The 20,460-nt window shown below is 44.0% G+C and overlaps 1 protein-coding gene across 8 annotated transcripts; it reads right to left on the bottom strand.

Annotated features, from left to right (window-relative positions):
* Nucleotides 1-923: 923 nt before the first annotated feature.
* On the bottom strand, nt 924-20,244 carry LOC146497877 (transcriptional repressor p66-alpha). Of its 8 annotated transcripts, none has more exons than XM_085139529.1 (11): nt 20,078-20,244; nt 10,729-11,243; nt 8,979-9,111; nt 8,612-8,740; nt 6,851-6,928; nt 6,623-6,742; nt 6,198-6,377; nt 4,118-4,376; nt 3,166-3,587; nt 2,943-3,066; nt 924-2,307 (listed from the first exon to the last, which is right to left on the bottom strand). In XM_085139529.1, exons 2-11 carry the CDS (start codon nt 11,238-11,240, stop codon nt 2,168-2,170), a joined length of 2,097 nt encoding a protein of 698 aa, XP_084995655.1. In that variant the 5' UTR covers nt 11,241-11,243; nt 20,078-20,244; the 3' UTR covers nt 924-2,167. The 8 variants fall into 8 exon arrangements, with proteins under 8 accessions (XP_084995655.1, XP_084995647.1, XP_084995653.1 ...); XM_085139521.1 differs by having other exon boundaries at nt 2,808-3,066; nt 20,078-20,243; XM_085139527.1 differs by having other exon boundaries at nt 2,808-3,066; nt 6,198-6,356; nt 20,078-20,243.
* Nucleotides 20,245-20,460: the final 216 nt, after the last annotated feature.

Here is a 20,460-nt window from a genome sequence, read left to right as displayed (position 1 = left end):
AAATTCAACAAGGTGCTGGAAACATTCCTCAGAGATTTTGATCCATATTGACATGACAGTATAAAATGGGATGTGGTGTGCCAAAGCATGATGTGTTACCCTTTTGGAAGCAGCCATCAGAAGGCGGGCACACTGTGGTTTTAAAGGTACGGATATGGTCAACAATACTCAGGTAGGCTGTGGTGTTTAAATGGTGCACAGTTGGTACATTGGAGCATAAAGAGCACAGAGAATACATCCCCCACACCAAGACACCACCATCAGCCTGATCTATTGATACAAGGCAGTGTGGATCCATAAATCCATGTTGTTTATACCAAGTTCTGACTCCAACATCTTAAGAAATCTTGATTCATCGGCCCAGGCAATATTTTTCTAATCTTCTATTGGCCAATTTTAATGGACTCATGCAACCTGTAGCCTCAGTTTGCTGTTCTGATCTGACAGGAATAATACCTGATGTGGTCTTCTGCTGCTGTAGCCAGTCTGCTTCAAGGTTGGAGTGGTGTGGTTCACCGATGCTCTTCTGTAGCCCTTTGTTGAAATGAGTGCTTAAAGCTGTCTGGCCATTCTCTAGACTCCATCTGATCTCTGACATCGAGTATTTTCTTCAACAGAAATGCTGCTCACTGGATCCCAGTAGATTAGCAGTTTGTAAAATATGCCAGCCAGTTTGGCATCAACAACTGTGCTGCATTCAGTCCCTTAAAAAATAATAAATAAATAAATCACCCTTCTTCCTCATTCTAACGCTCAAATTAAGCTTCAGCAGATCATCCTGACCACATCTACATGCATAGTTGCTACCATGTGAATGAATAGATATTTCTTAACAACATACATATGGGCCTAGAATAGAAATTCATAACAGCAAAAATGTCACAGAGGCAGTGATATCCCAAAACAGCAAACGAAAGCAGCAGTTTAAAATGTAATATTTTTTATTATTTCTTTCAGGAGCTAGGAAAAAAGTAAACCAAATAAATTTAAACATAACTTTGTACATTGCAATTAAGATTACTGGAAAGCAGAGAAATTATGCATTATGGTGAGGGGCACAAGATAATGATGGTCTTGTGTAATCCAGAGTCTTAATCTTAATTGTGTGATCACACAACTCTTTAACTGTGTAATCCAGGAAGCTGGAAGATGTTTCCTTTAAGGACTGAGTCGAGGCTACATGTAGCCTGTGTCTCACGTGGACAATGGATAAATATCGGAGGCAAGATTTCTGGCTCCAGTGTGGCAAATTCAGCTCCTTCAGAGTTTTGCATTTTCTCAGTGATGATGTAACACTCAAAATAATCTTACAATGTTGACAATATAAAATAAGCAAATTACAGATGGTAATTACAGATGAATTAAGCAATGACACCACGCTTTTTCAGCTAAGGTGCAAAATGGGCTTAAGGATAGGCATGCTGTTAAACAGGAAAAAAAAAGAAAGAAAAGAAAAAACAAAGCTAGAATAATCTTCATTTGTGGAAACCACATTATACTGAGCGATCTTAAACATCAGTCAAAAAAAAAAAAAAAAAAAAAAAAAAAAAAAAAAAAGAAATAAAGGAAAACAAAAACACAAAAATAACTTACGGTAAATACAAAATAAATTCAAACCTTTAACTACATGGGTGGTGTAATGAAAATTTTACAACTTGGTTATTTTGCTTTTACTTAAAATAAATGTGTATTTTGTCGAACGTGAACTCTTGGGTGTGATACAACTATTCAAGTGTCAAAAGGTTGGGTGCGTTTCACCCACATCATGGCAGAAAAGGGCTAACAAGCCTCAAACAGAACGCTTATTTTTATCAAAGGTACTCGCAGCAGACATAACCTCCTATCGTACATCATCATTTGAACAACCCTGTCTGGAGGACAGAGCCCAGAGGAAGCCCTTCAAGTATTTTCTTCTCTGCCCAGTCAAATCAAAATGGTTTCTGCACAATTATCAAATAACGGTAAACCTCAAAAGAAGAAAAAAAAACATTAGAAAATAAGCAAAACTAAAACAAGAATCATACAAAGGTATTAATTAAGGAACGTTTCTTCACTTTGAGAGATTGTAATTGCTTAACAAGTCCTGCGGGGGCGCTGTGGACCGTATTATTGGAGCTGAGGAACTTGGGACAAAAACTAGTAAATGAGTAGCGGAGTACGGCTTCCACTATTTCCACGCGTTTGCAGTCTGCGAGATTGACGAGCGAGAGGGGATCATGTCCAGCAGGTACTCCCTCTGGCGAGCATCCACTGTGGCTGATGTCTTGTGACCCGTCAGGCTGGGGTTCACGTAGGCCATGGTCACTCCTGTGAACATGCAGCAGAGCGGCAGGTCAGGTCAGGGCGTGGAAAAGAACTGCGGCGTTATGTCTAATGATTTCGAAAAACACTGTATGATTGTGTAACACCTGAATGTAAAGCCACCCACGGCCCCATAACGCACGGACAGACACCAAGGAAAAACGAATGAGAGTTATGCGCTAATCTAACACACAGTAGTGAGACCCAGGAAAAAGTATTAAAACCACCAAACTGAGGGATTACAGCAGGAAAACAGATTAATTTCCAGAAGGGGTGGGGGTGGGGTGGGGGGTGCCTTGTCCGAAAACATTTCCTATTCATTTTCTTTCTAATGTGTAAGATTACAGTGATCACAATTTTTTTCTTTTTAGAAAGAAGACAAATTAATGATAAAAATAAAAAAAGTTGGATTTGGGGTGTCAAAGGATTGCTTTTGGACCAGACAGGAATTTGAGAGAGAGCAGATGTCAGGCGTCAGAGTTGGGCTGGTATTAATGCGAGTCTACCTGTGTTGCTGCTGCTCTGCTTCTTCCATGCAGTGGATGAGGCACTACCTCCGCTGATAATCCTGTGGCCACGGAGTCCACTGCTGCTCACCTTTGAACTCTGCACAGAGCGGTGGGAAACATGGGCGTGCTTACCTGGCCGGCTGACCAAAGCCGCGGCCGCCACTGCGCTCTGCAGCTGGGAGGAGGAGGAAAAGGAGTGGGGGATGCCTCTCACCCCCACTGATGAGACACCGTGGGACAGGTGGCCCTGTGAGCTCTGAGGGAGGTTGGGAGACACAAAAAGGCTGTTTGAGCTACGGCAGCTTTGACTCTACAGGTGTTCTCTGAAAAAAAGAGAGCAAAACCTGATTCCAACCTGCTTGATGGAGTGATGATGAATGAGGTTTCCTCGGCTGGCCTGGTGGTGGTGCTGGAGGGAGGACACTCTGGCCTGAACTTGCTTCAGCTGCTGAGCCACCAGATGCTCTGCCTTCAGTGACGAAGAGGCAGATGAAGTGGATGATGAGGTACTGTGGGAGACTGGTGAAGATGTCTGCTGAATTATACGCTGCTCTATTTCTTGCTCTTGCTGCAGTGCTTTGACAAAGGCGGCTTTCAGCCTATTGGTATGCTCAGCTTTCAAAGCCTTTTTCTGGTTAGATGACATGCAGTCTTCACAGAGCACCGCCCCGCCTTTCGTCTTGTCCTGCCTCCAACGGCAGGTGAAGTCAGTGTTGCACTGGCTGCAGATGAAAGGTTCTCTGATGGTGGGCTTGGGCAGGGCTACACCCGTTTTTCCTGGTTGGAAACAGAGACAGGAAGCCCAGAGGCAATGAGCAAAGACAGAGCAGTGTGGCATCAAATAAGCACTGAAGAAAAACAGACACAAGCAGACAGATATTTAAATCCTGGGTGATAGTGGAGATGTCTTCACTCGGAAGGAACAATAGAAACAAAAATAAGCAGGCCAATTAGTAACAGGGGGAGGACAGCAACTAATCGCTATTTTCATTTTCATTACTGAGGAACATGACAGTTATTTTCTTAATTAATCAGTTAATTGCTTGCTTGCTGTTGTTTGCCCCAAAATGTCTGTCAATATTTCCCAAAGCTGATCGTGATGCCACAAAATTGCTGTGTAGCCAGAGATACTCGTTTTACTACCATACAACCTAACCTAATTGCTGCAAAAGGAGACCGATTGGCAACCCTGATTATGAATGCCTTTAGTGATCACGTCTCATTATTTTTCTGTTGAACCACAGCTCAGTTCACCTCTATAACAACAAAACAAAGCAAAGCACCAAAAGCTAAAAATCCACAAATACCTCTGTGGATGGTATCCAGCAGATTCTGCACCACTTCTTCCAGTCCCACCAGGTAGATGAATTCATTATTGGCTGCAGAGGGCAGGAAGTTGAACTCTGGGGCAGGTGGCTTGGGTGGAGGGATCTCCAAGAGGGTCTTCTCCAGTTGCTTCCGCAGCGCGAGTTTAGCTGCAGCCTGACGGCTTGCTGGAGAGTCATTCAGACCCACCACAGACACACCGCTTCCTAGGGAAGAGCCCTTCAAACTGGATGAAGAGGCCTGCATAAACAAGCAAAGACAGGAAGAAACACATGGTGTAAATATTCAGCCCAGACCACAATAGTGTCTTTAAAGCTCTGTTACAATGTATTTCACATTTGTGCCAATGTCAAATACAACACAATACACAAAATCTGACTCATCTGATGATCTGACTACAAAAATACCTGCTACTTATCAAAGATGCTGACTTCACACACACCTGGTTAGTCAACCTACTTTATTCCCCGGACTTTATCGTTACTCTTTGCCTGTTGGTTCTCCAGAAAAAGTCTGTTATGGGTGACTGTGCCATGTTCTCCTGAAGTCAGAAGTGTCCTGTTTAAGAGGCACCGATATAACGGCCAACTGTCCTGGCCAGAGGACCCTTCTCTGCGATTGGTTAGCCTGGCTCAAAATGAACTCTCCATTGCAGTAACTACACATTTTGAACAGTCTAATCTATGTTTCAAATTTATTGCTTCAGTAGCAAGGCTAAGCTAGTCAAATGAGTGATGAAGCGCATCATCTGCCTGAGCACAGTTTGTGAGCCTGAGTTTTTATTCAAACGATTGATTAATCAATTTCTTCGAAGTTTAATCGAGGACTGAGAAAACTTGCTGTCTGCCACCTAATGCAGCCCTATGGAAAAATAAGCTGGCAGAACCTCCTTTAGCAGCAATAACGTGATGTAATCATTTTCTGCATGACTTCCTCAGTCTGTCATATTGCTGTGGAGGAATTTTGTCCCACGCTTTCATTTATGCACAGCTCTCTTAAGGTCCCACCGTAGCATTTCAGTCTGCCTGAGGTCTGAACTTTGACTGGGCCATTGCAACACCTGATCCTTTCCCTTATTCTGTTGTAGATTTGATCATTGTTCTGTTGCATGACACATCTTGAACTGAGCTTTATCTGTCAGATAGACGGCCTCACATTTAACTCTAGAATACTTTGGTGTTCACACTCCACTCAGTAACCAGGAAACCATCACCCCTCCACCAGCGTGCTTCACAGTTGGTATGCCGATATGCTGTGTTTGGTTTTCGCTAAATATGGTGAAACATTTCCACTTTGACCTTGTCTGTCCAAAGCACATCATTGTTTTTTGAGGTTTCTGAGCATTGCACAGTCTGACCTTGAATTTGCTGGGACGACCACTCCTGAGTAGATTGTGACATTGTGTGTGTTCACACACACCTGAATGCTCCACACCAGCAAACTGCCAAAACCCGTTTTCATAAAGGTGCTCACGCTTACTGATGATCAATTAACCAAGTGCATCTGATGACCACCTGATCAGGCTGCTACATGCCTTCTGAATTCCTATTGAAATGGGCAGTGTTCATTTTCACATGACTGTACATCTACAGGCTGATGGTACATCTTAGTCAACCTGATTCCCCTACAAGTAACAGTTTCCATTAACTGCCCGGCTTCCTGTGGACTGGTAGATAAGGGTTCTCATTTGTTTTATTTTCAAAACTAAATGTGAGCTAACCAACAGTTTAGACTTCACTTTTTGTACTTTCTGCACCCTTGATTGCAAGTAGTTATTGAGTGAACCATTCAAGATTTTTGACTGAATTCCCATCAGTTAAATTTAGGATTCTTTGTAATATTACATTCTGAAGGCAACACATACACCAACGTGCAGTGGCTACAGCTTTCTCAGTTATAATCAGGAGCAAGTTGAACTCTACACATATCAAATTTAGACAAAGTAACAAAACTTTAACTTCATGGTATAATACATCCTACGCTTCCAGCCTGGAAGAGTGAATCACTTCTCTGCCCACTCTTATTGTTTTTTTTACATTGAGGGACTGGTGACATACTAACCAGCGTGCTGCCGACTCTGATGAGGCCTGGTTGGATCATTCCTCTCTGGCCCTGGGCGTCAGAGTTCCGGGGACCCAACAGCAGAGGAGGAGGACCAGACCCCGAGCCTCCAGAGGCAGCCAGCTGTTGCTGCTGCTGCTGGCGGAGAGCCTGAATCTGCTGTGGAGACACAGAGATGGGCTAACCACGACAATAAGAGGGGCAACACAGACACAAAGGTAGAAGAGGACGAGGAAAGGACATCAAAAAGCACCAAAGCAAAGAACACACAGAAAGAGAGGGAGGCGCAAAGAGAGAACATAAGTCCTACGTTTAAATATAACCTTTTCCCTATAGTCTGTCTCTTTAGAGTAAAAGACAACACTACCACAAAACACCTTCAGGCTATAATTAACTTGACAAGGATGAGTTTTCCCATGACTCACCTGTGCCCCTCTAACCAGAGGTGGCATGATGATCTGGGAGCCATGTTTAGACGATATCTGCTGCCCTCCTCTCACCAGGGGTGGAGGGATGACAGTACCCGAACTCCTCCCTGTCAAAATCTGGTTTAAAGAAGAAAAAGAAAAAACACACCGTGAGAAGTGGCATCAACTACAGTGCAACTGTGCTTTCAAACAAATAGTGTGCATGTGTGATATTAGTGTACTAACCTGTGGAGAGCCTTTACTGCTTGCAATTGTTCCTCGAATTAGAGGAGGAGGAGCAGATGAGCCAGATAAACCTGAGGGCTGAAAAACAACGTACAGAGATATTAAACTGAAACGATGCTTCACTCTGCTGAACAGCACAAGCTTAGCAATCAACATATAAACAGCGGCCGTCCCTGTCAACGACATGAACTGCATGTAACACATGGTTTATCTGCACCATCAAGGCATCACCTGCATTATTCAACAGTCATCGTGGTTTTAACCTATATATTTGAATAAAACCTGACCGAGAGTCGTTATCGCTTTTTAAAATAGTTTATTTACTTTGTTATGTAATAATTATGAGGCTGTTGTCATGGTTACTGTCAGTTTTACTTAATAGAAGTCGCAGATTAGTGTGGTTTGTTGTGTCATCTTTCTGTAACCAACGTTTTTCATAAATGTATTTAATCACATAGTCTGTACGTAAACAACAGATTCCTACCACAGTGACTTGAGCCGTTGGACAGTGCTCTGCTGTTTTCAGCATTTTGGATTTGACACATAAATCAAAGACACTGCACGCTCATGCAGTAGCAACCCTAAAGTATACATCACAAAATGAACATTGTGTTCCTCCGCCAGCCCCTCTGCTGGACATTAGAAAGAATGCAAGATTTTAGCCACTTCTGCATTGGCTTCACATTTTAGACCCATCTTTTCTCTGCCTTCTGTGCATCACCTTTGACAAGTTTGACTTTAGTCATTTACAACAAATTATCATCAAACGAAAAAGAAAATGTGCAGATGACTCGTATAATCTGAAGCTGTAGGTGAGAGATTGTAGGAGAGGCTTTTAATGTTAAGGGCCAATTTGTAGCTGCTGCTGCTCCCTTACAAACTCACGTTGTGGGTTGGTGTCTTATAGACTTGACTTATTTTTCTAACCTGATGCGTGTAACACAATACTGAAAATTCAATAAATGAATTAAAATACTCTCAATATAATGAACTAGGGGGCTGATCTCATATGTGTGTTAGCCAAATGACCGTACATTAAATCAGCTCAACCTAGAAATCATCCAACACTGAACACACCTATGACCTCCCAACTGGCTCAGTCACATGAGTGACAGGAACCCCCTTGCCTCTGCTGACTGTATTGAATTTTCACATAGGCTACCAATTGCAAGTTGGGGTTATTAAAAGAGCTTGATTGTGTTGCACACCCATGACCACTTTTGATCGCAAAGTGATTGCACAGGTCACCTGATACGAGGTAAACCTTTCTGCAAAAAGTTGCAGTCTAACTCTCAGAGAGTCGAAGGTTGGCAAATAACTGCTGTCTGATTTATACATGCATCAATCTGAACAAGTTTTGTCAATGAGCACACTCAGGGGACTCGGCTCAGCTGGTTATATTCTTGTTGAACAGGAAGTCTGTAAGTTAAAGTGAGGTTGTTTTTTTTATGTAGAGGGCAACAAATGTGATTTTCAATGATTTATCACTGTTAATTGCTGTATTATCAGAAACAGATATAATTGCCAACATGAACACATTCAAATACAGTCAGACTGACTGTATTATGGTAACATTTATGGGAGATTTTAGTGACAGCGTTGGGATACTTCACAATCCACAGAAAACTGTGCAGGAACTATAAGAGAATCACTAAAGATCATTGACCTGTTGGCAGATTTGTAATATTATCCCATCAATATCTATCCCTACACGTGGAAGAGTGCAATGATGTGTTGATGTGGGCGAAAGCTGCTAGTTACCTTCTGCAGAGTGTCCCTCTGAATTTGGCTCTGCCGCAGTTTCTTCAGCAGCACGAGCTTGGCCTCCTCCAGTCTCAGCTCCTCCTTCAGCTGCTTAATGATACGCTCCCTCTCAGCTGGGCTGCTCTTCTACATTCAACAGAGCACAGCGGCACTTACACCACGCACGTTACAAAAAAAATGAAATCCCTTCAGGTGACTGAACATCCCCTGATTCCTCTGAGTCCTCAATCCACCTCTAACCACACAGTGCAACATCTCTGAGGTCCAAACTTGCACCTCCAGTACTGAAATCTATAAAAGCTCACAGCTAAGTGAGTCTCGAGCTCTCTCTTCCAATGCATGATTTCTGACTTTGGTCTCTCACCATGAGCAAGTCCGTGTCCAGCTCTTTAAAGTGGCTGAGCCCGTTCATCGGTGGACTAGGGGAGTCATTATCTGACAAAATGATGACGTCATCATCTTCAGGGGATGGAGGGCGCTTTTCTCTTTTTATGCTCCTGGACAAAAAAAACAAAAACAAAAATGTTAATAACAGCATTTAAATTGATGTTTCTGTACGGATTACATCCAGTGTGTTCCTTCAGTACTTTGAGGGATGTTATAATCATCCTACTCCACAGCTTGACCATTTCACTTCTTTCTATCATCTCTCTATTCTAGTCAAAATTCAAAAGATGCATCATTTGAATGTGTTGTGCATGAATGTGTATACTCTTGAAACATCAGCATCCCCAGTGAAAAATCACAAATGTGATTTGAGTTTAAAGACAGGATTTAGCTGCGCCGTTCGAGTTCGCAGTGGCAGATCCGGATAGGTTGAGAAGCTTCAGAACATGTTTGGCGGTTTGAAGGAAGATAAAGCACAACTCGACCGCTTCAAGTATTGGCAGCCATTACTAATGCCTGTATTTAAGGAGGTCTGCTCCTCAACCACAAATATAATTTATGACCACAGGTTTATCCTCTTCGCTGTAATCTAACAAGTCCAGACAGCGCTCCGCACAGCTTCTATTCATGTCGAAGCTTTTCCAGCAACAAGGGGAACAGGCTTAAATGCCAAGGAGGGGCAAGGTGTGACTGACTTAAAGCTCCGGTGAAGGTCTTTAAGTCACAATGAAATGGCTGCTTGAGAGCACGCATTTCCTGTTGAAACAGGATACTGTGGGCAGACGTCTGAAGCATTTGGAGTTGACCTGCATTCGCGTAAACTCGTCACACAAGGCACGCTAAGGAAATCTTGGGAGAATTTTGGGATCAGCCATCACTTTTATCTACAAAACCACATCGTTATGCACATTTTACTCATTGCCTCCCCTCCAAACACTTACAGCTCCTACTGCAAAGTGACTAGTTGAGCTGCAGGCTATATGTGAGAGTAGATGACCTAAATACTTTGACTAGTGGCACTCAAAAACTGAAGGGCAGGAGGAATGCTCCTGTTAAAATAAGACAGGCCTTATGATTGCACAGATTATGCATTTCTGCGATGCATCAGAATTTGGTAAAGTCAACAAATGACGACACGCGGCCCGTCTCTTCTCCTCGCCGTCTTTTTTGTGTGCGTCTGTGTGTTTCTTCATGTGTGTATTAGTCTCTCCTGAGGGCTTAGCGCCATCATCACTTCCTGTGGATTAATCACTTCTCTTCCAAAGAAGTCACGTGACCTCAAAGTCATCATCACGTGACACGTTCACTTTTCCTCCCATCTCTCCCCCCCTCCCCCTCCCCTCACTGTTCCTTCCACTGTGGAAACCATGGCAACAACCGGCTGGAACCAGTTTGTGACACACACGGCTTCATTTTGTGTTCGGGGAGTTTTTAGGGTTCAGGTGGTGGAGAGGGGGGAAAATGGAGGTAGAGCAAAAGTTCAGCATCACCTCTGAGCCACAAACACACACACAGAGGATTACAAAAGTAACTTTGAAACATTTTTAGCCTGTTCATATTCAAACAAGGTGCCATTTGTCCTTGTCTAAAACCCCATAAGTGGGTTTTTAGAACAAAAAGTCTAGACAAGGAGCCGGCAGTGCTTCAGAAAAGCCACAAGGCGCCTTCACATTATTATTTTTGTGCTTGTCACAAGTGAACAGAGTTTACTGTGAACTGTTTCTCACCCTTTGGAGGTGCTCATGTCCACGGGCTGCTCTCCTGTCTGAACTTCCACCTTAATAGTGGCCTTTACTTCCCCTGCGGCCAGCATGCCGCCGGACGCCTTTGGCTCCGCCTGCCGGATGCGGCTCCTTGTGTCCATTGCCCTTGCTTTGTCGTTGCAGTCAGTCCGATTGTCCGAGCCGGGTTCGACCACCTGCTGTCTCTGGGACCAATTCCGATCATCCTTCACCGGCTGGGAGGTCAAGGGTAACACTAAAGATAATGGCAAAGGGCTCTGATCCTGCTCCTGCTCCTTGTCGTGCTCTAATCCGGGCCTAGTCCGGCTCTGACCATCCTGTGCCAGAATAAGGTCAGGCTTAGGTTTAGTTGGTGTCTGTGTTGGCGATTCAGACGGGTCCAGTTTAGGTTTTTTGCTTTCATTGTCGGCATCGGAGGTTTCTACAGACTGTGGGGCAGCCTCCCTCTCCAGCGCCCTCTTCTGGCTGCGTGTCTGGCGGACAGCCTCCTCAGACATCCCCTGTAAATAGAAAGAAGAAGAATAACAGTGTTACGTGACGTGTTCTATAGTCAAGCAGGATCCCAAAATGTCACGAAAACAAAAAAGAAGTTTACATTTAAAACAGGGAGCATAAAAACTCCAGTAAAAGGAAATGTCCATTTTTATTGCATGAAGTTGGAAAACACCACTTAGGTATATTTAAGATTCTACTTAGTCAAAAAAACAAAACTTTTAAAATCATATTTCCATTTCTAAAAGAACTGAAAGTGAAAGTCCTTGTATTTAATTTACAATACCCATTTATAGTCACATGCTTATGGCCTACATCAGGGTCAACGTAAATATATATTTATAAAAATAAAAACTTGAAAAAAAATGTGAATAAACTACCTCAAAGTGTTTTGAGTGGATATGTCTGATGTTGGTTGAGACAAAATTTAAACACCACCCCTCAGCTGCACTTTTCCAGCTCATGGCTGCGTCACATACCACCTTGTTTTCCACTGGACACTCCCTTTTTGCCTTGACTGACTATGATCGTATGATATTAGGCAAAGCCGTATTTCCGCCTCATTGGCAGATCTTTATGTGACTTTACACTTGCCAGCCCTTTTTAACTTCTCATTAACACTGTTATCTAATCACTCAACACGGCAGCGACTCAGTTTATTTAGGCATGTACACATGGTCAAGACAATCTGCTGAAGTTCAAACTGAGAATCAGATTGAGAAAGAAAGGTGATTTAAGTAACTTTGAATGTAACGTTGCTGTTGCTCCCAGAGGAGTTGGCCTGAGTATTTCAGAAACTGCTGGGATTTTCCTACACAACCATTTCTAGTGTTTACAGAGAATGGTCCGAAAAAGAGAAAATATCCCGTGGGCAGCAGTTCTCGGAGTAAAAATGCGTTGTTAATGCCAGAGGTCAGAGGAGAATGGCTAGACTGCTTTGAGCTGACAGGAAAGCAACACTAACTCAAATCACCACTGTTTCAGCAATCAGATGGTGGGGTCAGACTAAATAACATGAAAGCATTGAACCATCCTGCCTTATATCACTGATTCACAGTGGTCATAGAGTAATGTTATGGAGGATATTCTCTTGGCACGCTTTGGATCCCACAGTATTAACTGAGCATGGCTTAATTTTATGATCAGTGTACCCTTATACAAAGCTCAAACTGGTTTCTGACTGGTTAACCATGACAATGAGTTCACTGAACGGGAGGGTCACATCATGGATGTGCAGCTACAAAAATCTACAGCAACTGTGTGACACATCAGTATGGCCCAAAATCTGAGGAATGTTTCCAAAAGACAGACAGACTACACTAGCAAATTGGATGTATTAAAGTGTTCTGTCAGTGATTGGTTGTTTTCCATTTCATCTACACTGTATTTATCCTATTGAGCGTGTAGTGTTTGATATCTTACAGTGACCCTGATGCGAGCTATAAGGTAAAATATGTCGGCCAATTAATAAAGTGCTGCCGGAACTTTAATTTCTTCTGATCGCACATCCTTAATGTGGTAATCTCAGGCACACAGCTCTGACTGCAAGCACAGCAGCCTCACCCAGCTGCTCTTCAAACTTCCTGTTAGTGAGGGGCAGCCAATCAGAAGAAAGCTATCTTATAAGGAAAGGTGATAAAACAGCTTATTTCAGACAGTGGATGAATTGAGGGCCTGCACCAAGGCACAGAGTAAGACAGATAAAGGTTATGATGAACTGTGAGAAGAAAAATAACAAAGCCCCTTTTATTTAGGCTCTAGTCCAAGTCACATGTCATTCTCACAAGGCTAACACGGTAGGAGAAACCTGCAGGTCTATTAGCCAATAATAAATTAAGGCGTCTATTTTACCCCAACTGCATTTGCGATTGTCCTCGTGTCGTTCAATAATGACGCAGACAAGACTGACCTTGAACCAGCTGCAGGGGACAAGCTCTGAAAATGGCACCCAGACAAAACATGTTGGATTATCACGGTCACACGGCCAAGATGTTGACTCAAGTATAATTCCAAAACATCCCATTCTCCAAATCTCAGTCTAAACTAAAAGCCAGGAGAAAGGGGGACACTAGGAAAAATATGGGCGTACTCAGAAAGTGCTCAAGTGTTCAGCGCAAAATAGAAAATCAAAATATGCACTTGAGAGAAGCAGAAAGGTCTTTTGAAAGACTGCAAAGAGAAAAAAAATGCTGCAGAGAGATAAAACATCTATGACAACATCGTAATCAAATCAGAGTTAAAGGGACTTGGGGTAGAGCGAAAATTCACTGGCGCATGAATTCTGTTCAAATATTCATAACAACTCATGAATCCACATATTTTAGAAATGTACGTATTCACGTGGAGGGATTTTTCATTGGCTGCGAGGAGCTCACGATGCGTATACAACTCTTTCTGAGTGGAGCACCATATCCATTACTGTCCAATATCCCCTGAACACCAGATTCAATCCCCACCAGATGTTGACATGGCAGCGGTAGTGGAGATGAGGACATACAGCGGCTCGCTCTGTCAGGCGGACGAGCATTACAGAGTGCACTTGTGCCCTCGCAGAAGTGCACCAGTACATGGCACATAGTGTCACACGTTATCCATACAGCCCTACAGTAGCTGCTCTGAATCACTCAAGAGTCGGGTCAGAAACGAGAGCGGACACACGGGAAGACGGCAGACACTCCACATCAGTCAATACATGCTGATGGTTTTGATAATGGCCTATCAAACTGTTTGGCTGTACAGCTCTGATGCACTTTTTATATCAGTGGATATTGACCCATTTATCCATAATAGCATCCTGTGCACTAAGAAAAGACTTACAAAAGGGTCAATCATCCCACTGATGACTCTGTGGATTTGGGCACGTGCCTCTGAGGTGTTTTCTGCCCCATCAAGTAAACACGATGCTGTATTATCTAAACACCAATATGCCTAAATATAGGTATAGTGTGAGATTATAGGGACAGAATATGACTCATAATTTCCATTACTAGTGGTGCTGATTATGCCGTGGACTTACATACTGTAGTTTGGTACAAGAATGATGCTGGTGATATGATCACAAAGGATTTACTCAGAATTTTTTATATCCAGAGCAATAGCAAAAAGCCAGGTAAGGCTCGCTATTGTTCACTGTGTACACACTCATTGAATTGCTTATTATTGAATGTGTAAAAAGGCAAATGTTGATCCATATGGCATGCTACACACAGAGAGTAGACAACCTGTGCTCAAAGTTCACAGGATCTCAAACAGACAGCACATTCAGAGATGCACAAAGGATCTTGCTCTCTGCTGGAAGAGCATGAAGAAGCAGCAGCGCACCACAGTTATGTACTTATGCATATTTATGTCTTTATGTTACAGAATCAAGAGCCAGTCCTCCCAGGACTGTGGAGGCCCTCAGTCTGCCCAGCGACGCGCCACAGGAAGCTACGTTCCTTTTTTTGTTTTGTTTTTTTGGAAGGGTGTGGGAAGGAGGAGGGCGGGGGGGGGGGGGTTTCGCTACAATTAACCCTTACAACCTGGAGTACTTCTCCGTGACACACACCGTATGCGCTTCCAACCCCTCCTCCTCCCCTTCCTGTTCTCAGAACGGCTATGGCGGCGAGCAATGAGCGCACTTAATGTATCCATCATGCGCACATACAAAATGCACGCAGGGTGACAATGCAGCATGCAGAGCAATCACCTGATAGCAGAGAGCTGACTAAGTTTTTATAATACTCTGACATCACTGAGACACACATGACATGACCCTTCCCAGGATTCAGTGGGACACACAAAGCACTTTTCCTGAGAACCGGTTTAAACCGGTTAGCTTGTGTGTGTGTGTGTGTGTGTGTGTGTGTGTGACTCTGTCAGTGTGTGTGTGTGTGTGTGTGTGTGTGTGTGTGTGTATGACAGAGAGAAGCTGAAGCTGGTTTTAACCCTTCAGGTGCTGGAGCAGGCGCAGGGCTTCCACACTGACGGCCATTATACAGTGTGTGTGTTTGTGTGTGTGGTGTGGCGGGGGTGGGGTGTTGTGATGACATTATTAATTTCTGGCGCATACAGCTGTGAAATGATGCTGCTGGAAGGAATTAGACATGGGGAACGCCACCCATCCCCACACCAACCTTACACGGGCACTGACCCTATCTTTGTAATGGGGGATCTTTAATGGCTGGCAGGTTTCACATTTCATCTCCATGGCAGTTTACACACACAATTCCTTCAAACCCTCTTCGCTCGCACACACACACACACACGCACGGTGGAGCATACCACCTCCCACCCAAGAACTTGACGTCACATGCAACCAGTGCAAAACCTCTGAAAGCAACCGAAAGCAAAAGTGAACTTTACATGTCTCACAAATTCAGGCTATATAGCCAAACTTAACTGCTCACTTTTCACTCACACACACACACACTAAGAGGAAGAGCTACACTGTACACTTCAATATTACACTTGTTATAGCAGCAGGCGGAGTGATTAGTATCATGGTATGATCTGAATCACATTGTATACAACATTATCCTGTTAAATATTCAAATCAGATGGAAATCCTCAAACAGCATTAAACGACACTGCAAAGACTTGACAGCACAGCGAGAGATCGCACTCACAATTCTCACGGCGGCTGGGCTGACTGGTTGATTGTCACTTCTTTAGTAAATTTTCACCAGACCAAAATTTTACCATCTGCATTTCTTCCCAAAGTAGAAACATTCACTTGGTTTCGACCAGAAGCTGCACTGTCCCTTTGGTGTCTGGTGAAAAGAAGTTACATTTTTCTGTCCTTGAATGATAACCCCATTTTTTCCCCCACTAGTACCTACTCGACTCAACTCTACTCGACACTTAGGTGGTAGTACCTGGTACTTTGTTAGTATCTACTGAACCAGGGTTCTAAGCGAGCTGAAAATGTAATGTCAGCAGACTGCATGCCACTGACTGGCCACTGGATGAGTCATGAGAGAGACTCCTTTGCGAGAATCAAACTCGCCATTTTTGAACCCCGGATACAAGGAAAAAGACTCCACGCTAACCGACACTGTCCACCAACGACGAGGTGCAGACGATGTCCTCCATTGTTGTGTTGTTTTGTGCCACATACTCACAGTGTGATGGCATTCAATTGTAATGGAAAACGACCGAAACAGATTTGAGTCGAGCAGAGTAGGTGCTAATCTAAAAGAGCCACATGAGCCACCCAACTGAAGGCCACTGATATTAGACAAAAACATCTGAATGCACACTGTCGTTGCATTACTAAAACTCTTTATCAGTGTTTTTAAAAAAGGGTAACATAAATAGCTGTAATTTAATGACATTGAAGAACAAAGTTAAGAATCCAAGATTCCGCAGGTTTCGCAAAATGTAATGTCTTGCAGTTTCGTCCTAAAGCCATGAGTCTGTAATTGTAAAACTAGACTTCATTTGGTCTTCCAGTTTTACAGGAGCACAACAATGTAGGAAAACACAGCATCACTGCTGCTTTCAGAGACACATTTTCCAAAATGATGGCAATTTTGATTTTTTTCCAATAAAGTTGCCGTGTGCACACTGTGCTTTCCAACATTGAGTTGTGCTTTGGAGGTTTCCATGTACACACTACAAGAATGCCCACAAGACTGGTCCTCTAACAAGTCCTGCCCATGTCATTATATTGTTTAAGAAGTGACCATTAATGAGAAATGACGTGGCCCATACATCCGTGTAAGACACCTGACCAACAGTAATACGAACGGCACATATGCAAGTTGACTCAGTGTCCAGAAAGTTGCCAATCCAACTCTGGTCAGCTGTCTCAAATGCCTGATAAACATTTGAATCCTTTTTGTGACATTTCTCCAATCAAACCCAATCATCTCATTAACAACTGGAGTGTAATTAAATCACAGTGATCACTGGCACATTATCAAGTTGCAAAGTGCTACTTTAATCTAGTATCAGGTTCCTACCACTATCAGGGTTTGTCTTCTCTGTCTTTTTCTCCTGCAACGAGGCAGTTATTTATCACATTGATCCTGTCAGCTATCAGTCAATCATCTTCACTCACACCAGCAGCCTCGCTCTCAATTATCACTGATGTCCACCTTTACATGCAGTGTTCAGCACTTTATTTACCCACCGAGAGACCTTTTACCCTGTGAACACATATTTCTACATCACACGGGGGCTTCAGGAAACCGTGCAACTATGCGGCCACTCTACCTTGGAAAACTGCTGAACCAGCAAAGTATTCGTTTCCATTACCTGGTTGCATCTGTCAGAATAACAAATGATAGCAATGATAGTTTCCGTGCACTAACTAAAAGGCAAAACCTTCGCGGCCCCACTCACAATAGAAGAATGTCATCGGAGGTGTATGCTTAAATAAGATGTTGCTTTGGAGCTAGTTTTGGCCAAAGCTCACTTTTGTGGGTCACTGACTTGCTCAGTTAAATAACTTCAGATCTTGAGAGCTCAGAGCTTCACACGGCAGCCAACGTCACCATCTACACGAAACGGACTGAAAAGGCAATTAGGAAGCAACTTGCTGCACACGTATTTGATGACATCTCTGATGTTTGACCAAACAGGTCGCCCTGTGACCCCCAGTAGTTATGTGGAGCAGCTAGAAATGTGGCTAGCAGATCACCCTTTACAGAACAGTAGCTGATTGCACAACAGCCCTGAACCAGCCTTGTGTGTCTGTGTGTGTGAGAGAGACATCGCTGGAACAGTGCTTTCTGGAATGGCTGAAAATTCATGCGCTGTTTCTGACTCACTCAGTCTTGTCATTTGAATACAAACAACACAATCACTCTGGGATGGATAGTACTACTACTGCATCACGCTGCAGATGCACAGTTTCTACACAGGAAGGACAGGTAGCTCAACAGCTAAAGCGCTCCCTCTCCTCTGACCGCCCCCTTCACTAAAGGCAACCTGCACACTGTTGACATGTAAATAATGCTTTACAGGGCCTTTGTTCACACAAACAAGCGAGGGTTCATTCCAGATCACCACAAAGAGGCAATAAAAGTCTCCTAAAAGCAGCAGCTCGCTTTTGCCACAATGCCATCCCCAGCTTACATGGCACGCATGGGACTTTTAAGTGGCTGCATTGTGTTGCAATGAGAAGTACGAACTAACAAAAACTGATAGGAATCGGACAGAAAACCTAGATTTTTTATTTTATTTTATTTTTTATAGCTGTCTTAGTCTTACAATAGTATCATTTAACCACATATTTGTAGATTTTTGGATCATTTTCACAAGCCGTCTTAATTTTATAATAATTATTTTTAAATGAATAAAAGACGATTATGTAGCTTAACAAGAAGAAGTTCACTGCAGTAACTCTGATTGTGGCTCACACTTTCAGTCATTAATGCTACTTGGAAAGCAAGTTGATACAAGTCAGCAGACATTAGTCAGCTATGTCCTCTGCAGGTGACGGTATGCAATAAGACGCTGAAAATCAATCAACTGCAAAACTAATTAATTAATTAATTAACCAATTAAAGGCTTACACGATCACGACTCAGTAAGAGTAACCAGTGCCGTCACAACACGGCGTCAGTCCGCGTGTGGCTCGCTGCACACACCATGAGCAACGCCGGCTTCCGTCACGTTCAGCCATTAGATATCCCCACGTTTTAAATCCACCTCAGCGCGTCCGCATGAACGGACGGCACAAATTTAGCGGCGAACTGGTGTGACGGCAGAAATCCTGAGCCCACAGCTTTGTCCCGAAGCGCTGCAAAAACTCGTGCTGTGGAAATGTGTGCACGCGCCTGTGTGTGTGCGTGCGTGCTCCTGTCTGGCTGAGAGGAAGAGACAGAGAGGGGAGTGTGTGCGGTGTGTGTGAGTGTGTTCGTGTGTGTTCAGCTTTAAGAGGAGGAAGACTACGGTTGTCACAGAGAGAAGTAGGAAGATTAGCTACCAGATAGCAGAACCAATACTGGTGCCACGGGGCTTAAAGCGGGCAGCGGCGTCCACCATTAACGTTTCCAGCCGCCAGTACACAGTCCAAAAAACCAAACTCAGCCCTTTAAAAACTAAACCCAGCCCACACTTACATGTGCAACTAGCCGGCTTTTTTATTATTGACACCGCCTCGGAGGAGGTGTGCGTGTTATTAGTTAGCGAGCTAACATTAGCTACATCGCACAAACAAAAACACGAAGCCACTTTTAGCTCGGATAAAGGCACTCGGTGTGTGTGACCACCAGCGGCTGCCGGACACTTTAAGCCAAACTACTGAAAGTCCTCCGAGCCGGGGCAAGCCGCTCGTCAACATGACCCCCACACACAACCAGAACCGAGCCCGAATCGTTGACCTGGCTCGCACCCCCGATGCGGGACAGCCGTCGAGCTCAAAAAGGACCCCCAAACTTTCGCGATACTGCCCTAAAAGTGCGGCTTTAGGAGGCTTACCGGGACGGTTTACCTGTCTGTCCCCTCCCGAGGAAAAACCTTCGAGTCGGAACTCATAAATTTCATCGACCGGCCCACGGACTGAGCCGCCGCCGCCGACGACCGTCGAGCCGCTGGCGATGTAACGTTGTAATCCTTACCTCGTTAAACGACTTCTACCGCACCAAATCAAGTCCAGCCATCACATTTACTCGCCGGTGCTCCTGAGGAAACATTAAATAAAAGAAATTTTGGCTGAGCGAGCCCCCCCTCTTCTCCTCCCCAGTGCTCAACCTTTGGCTCTGCGGAGAAGTGTTACTTTTCAACAGCCCATCAGCTTCTTTATCGTCACAGATAGGTGGAGGAAAACCTGGCTCCTCTCGACGAGTCCGAATAAAAGGCTCCTCTCGATCCCCTCACTAAAAAAACTTCAGCTTCACATAAGTCAACTTACTCGGTAGCTTTGTCTCCCGTTCTTCGCCGATGGTCGACCAAGGAATGTTTAATCTGCAGTTAACCTCGATAAATCGTTGCTTTTTTTGAAATCCAGGGGATATCCTCTTTTTTCGGCCCTCCCCGCTGCCGCGTCTGTTGCCAAATAATGCGCCTCAACACACATGGAGCCGCTGCGTCCTCTTAGTGGGCATGCGCACCTCGCCATACCAGGGCGACCGGATCACATCATGTAAGTCACTGACCACGGAGGGCCAAAGCGGGACGACAATGTCAGGGCCCCCCGGGGTCCCCGGAGTGACCCGTGAGTGTACCAGCAAGTGTACAGATCCCCTCTAATACACACTCACACACGCACACACACTGTTACAGTACTAACCCATG

The sequence above is a fragment of the Neolamprologus multifasciatus genome, chromosome 18, assembly GCF_963576455.1.
Source record: "Neolamprologus multifasciatus chromosome 18, fNeoMul1.2, whole genome shotgun sequence".
Lineage (NCBI taxonomy): Eukaryota > Metazoa > Chordata > Actinopteri > Cichliformes > Cichlidae > Neolamprologus > Neolamprologus multifasciatus.
The sequence above is the reverse complement of the archived record's forward strand: the minus strand, read 5'-3'. Positions and strand labels throughout refer to the sequence as shown.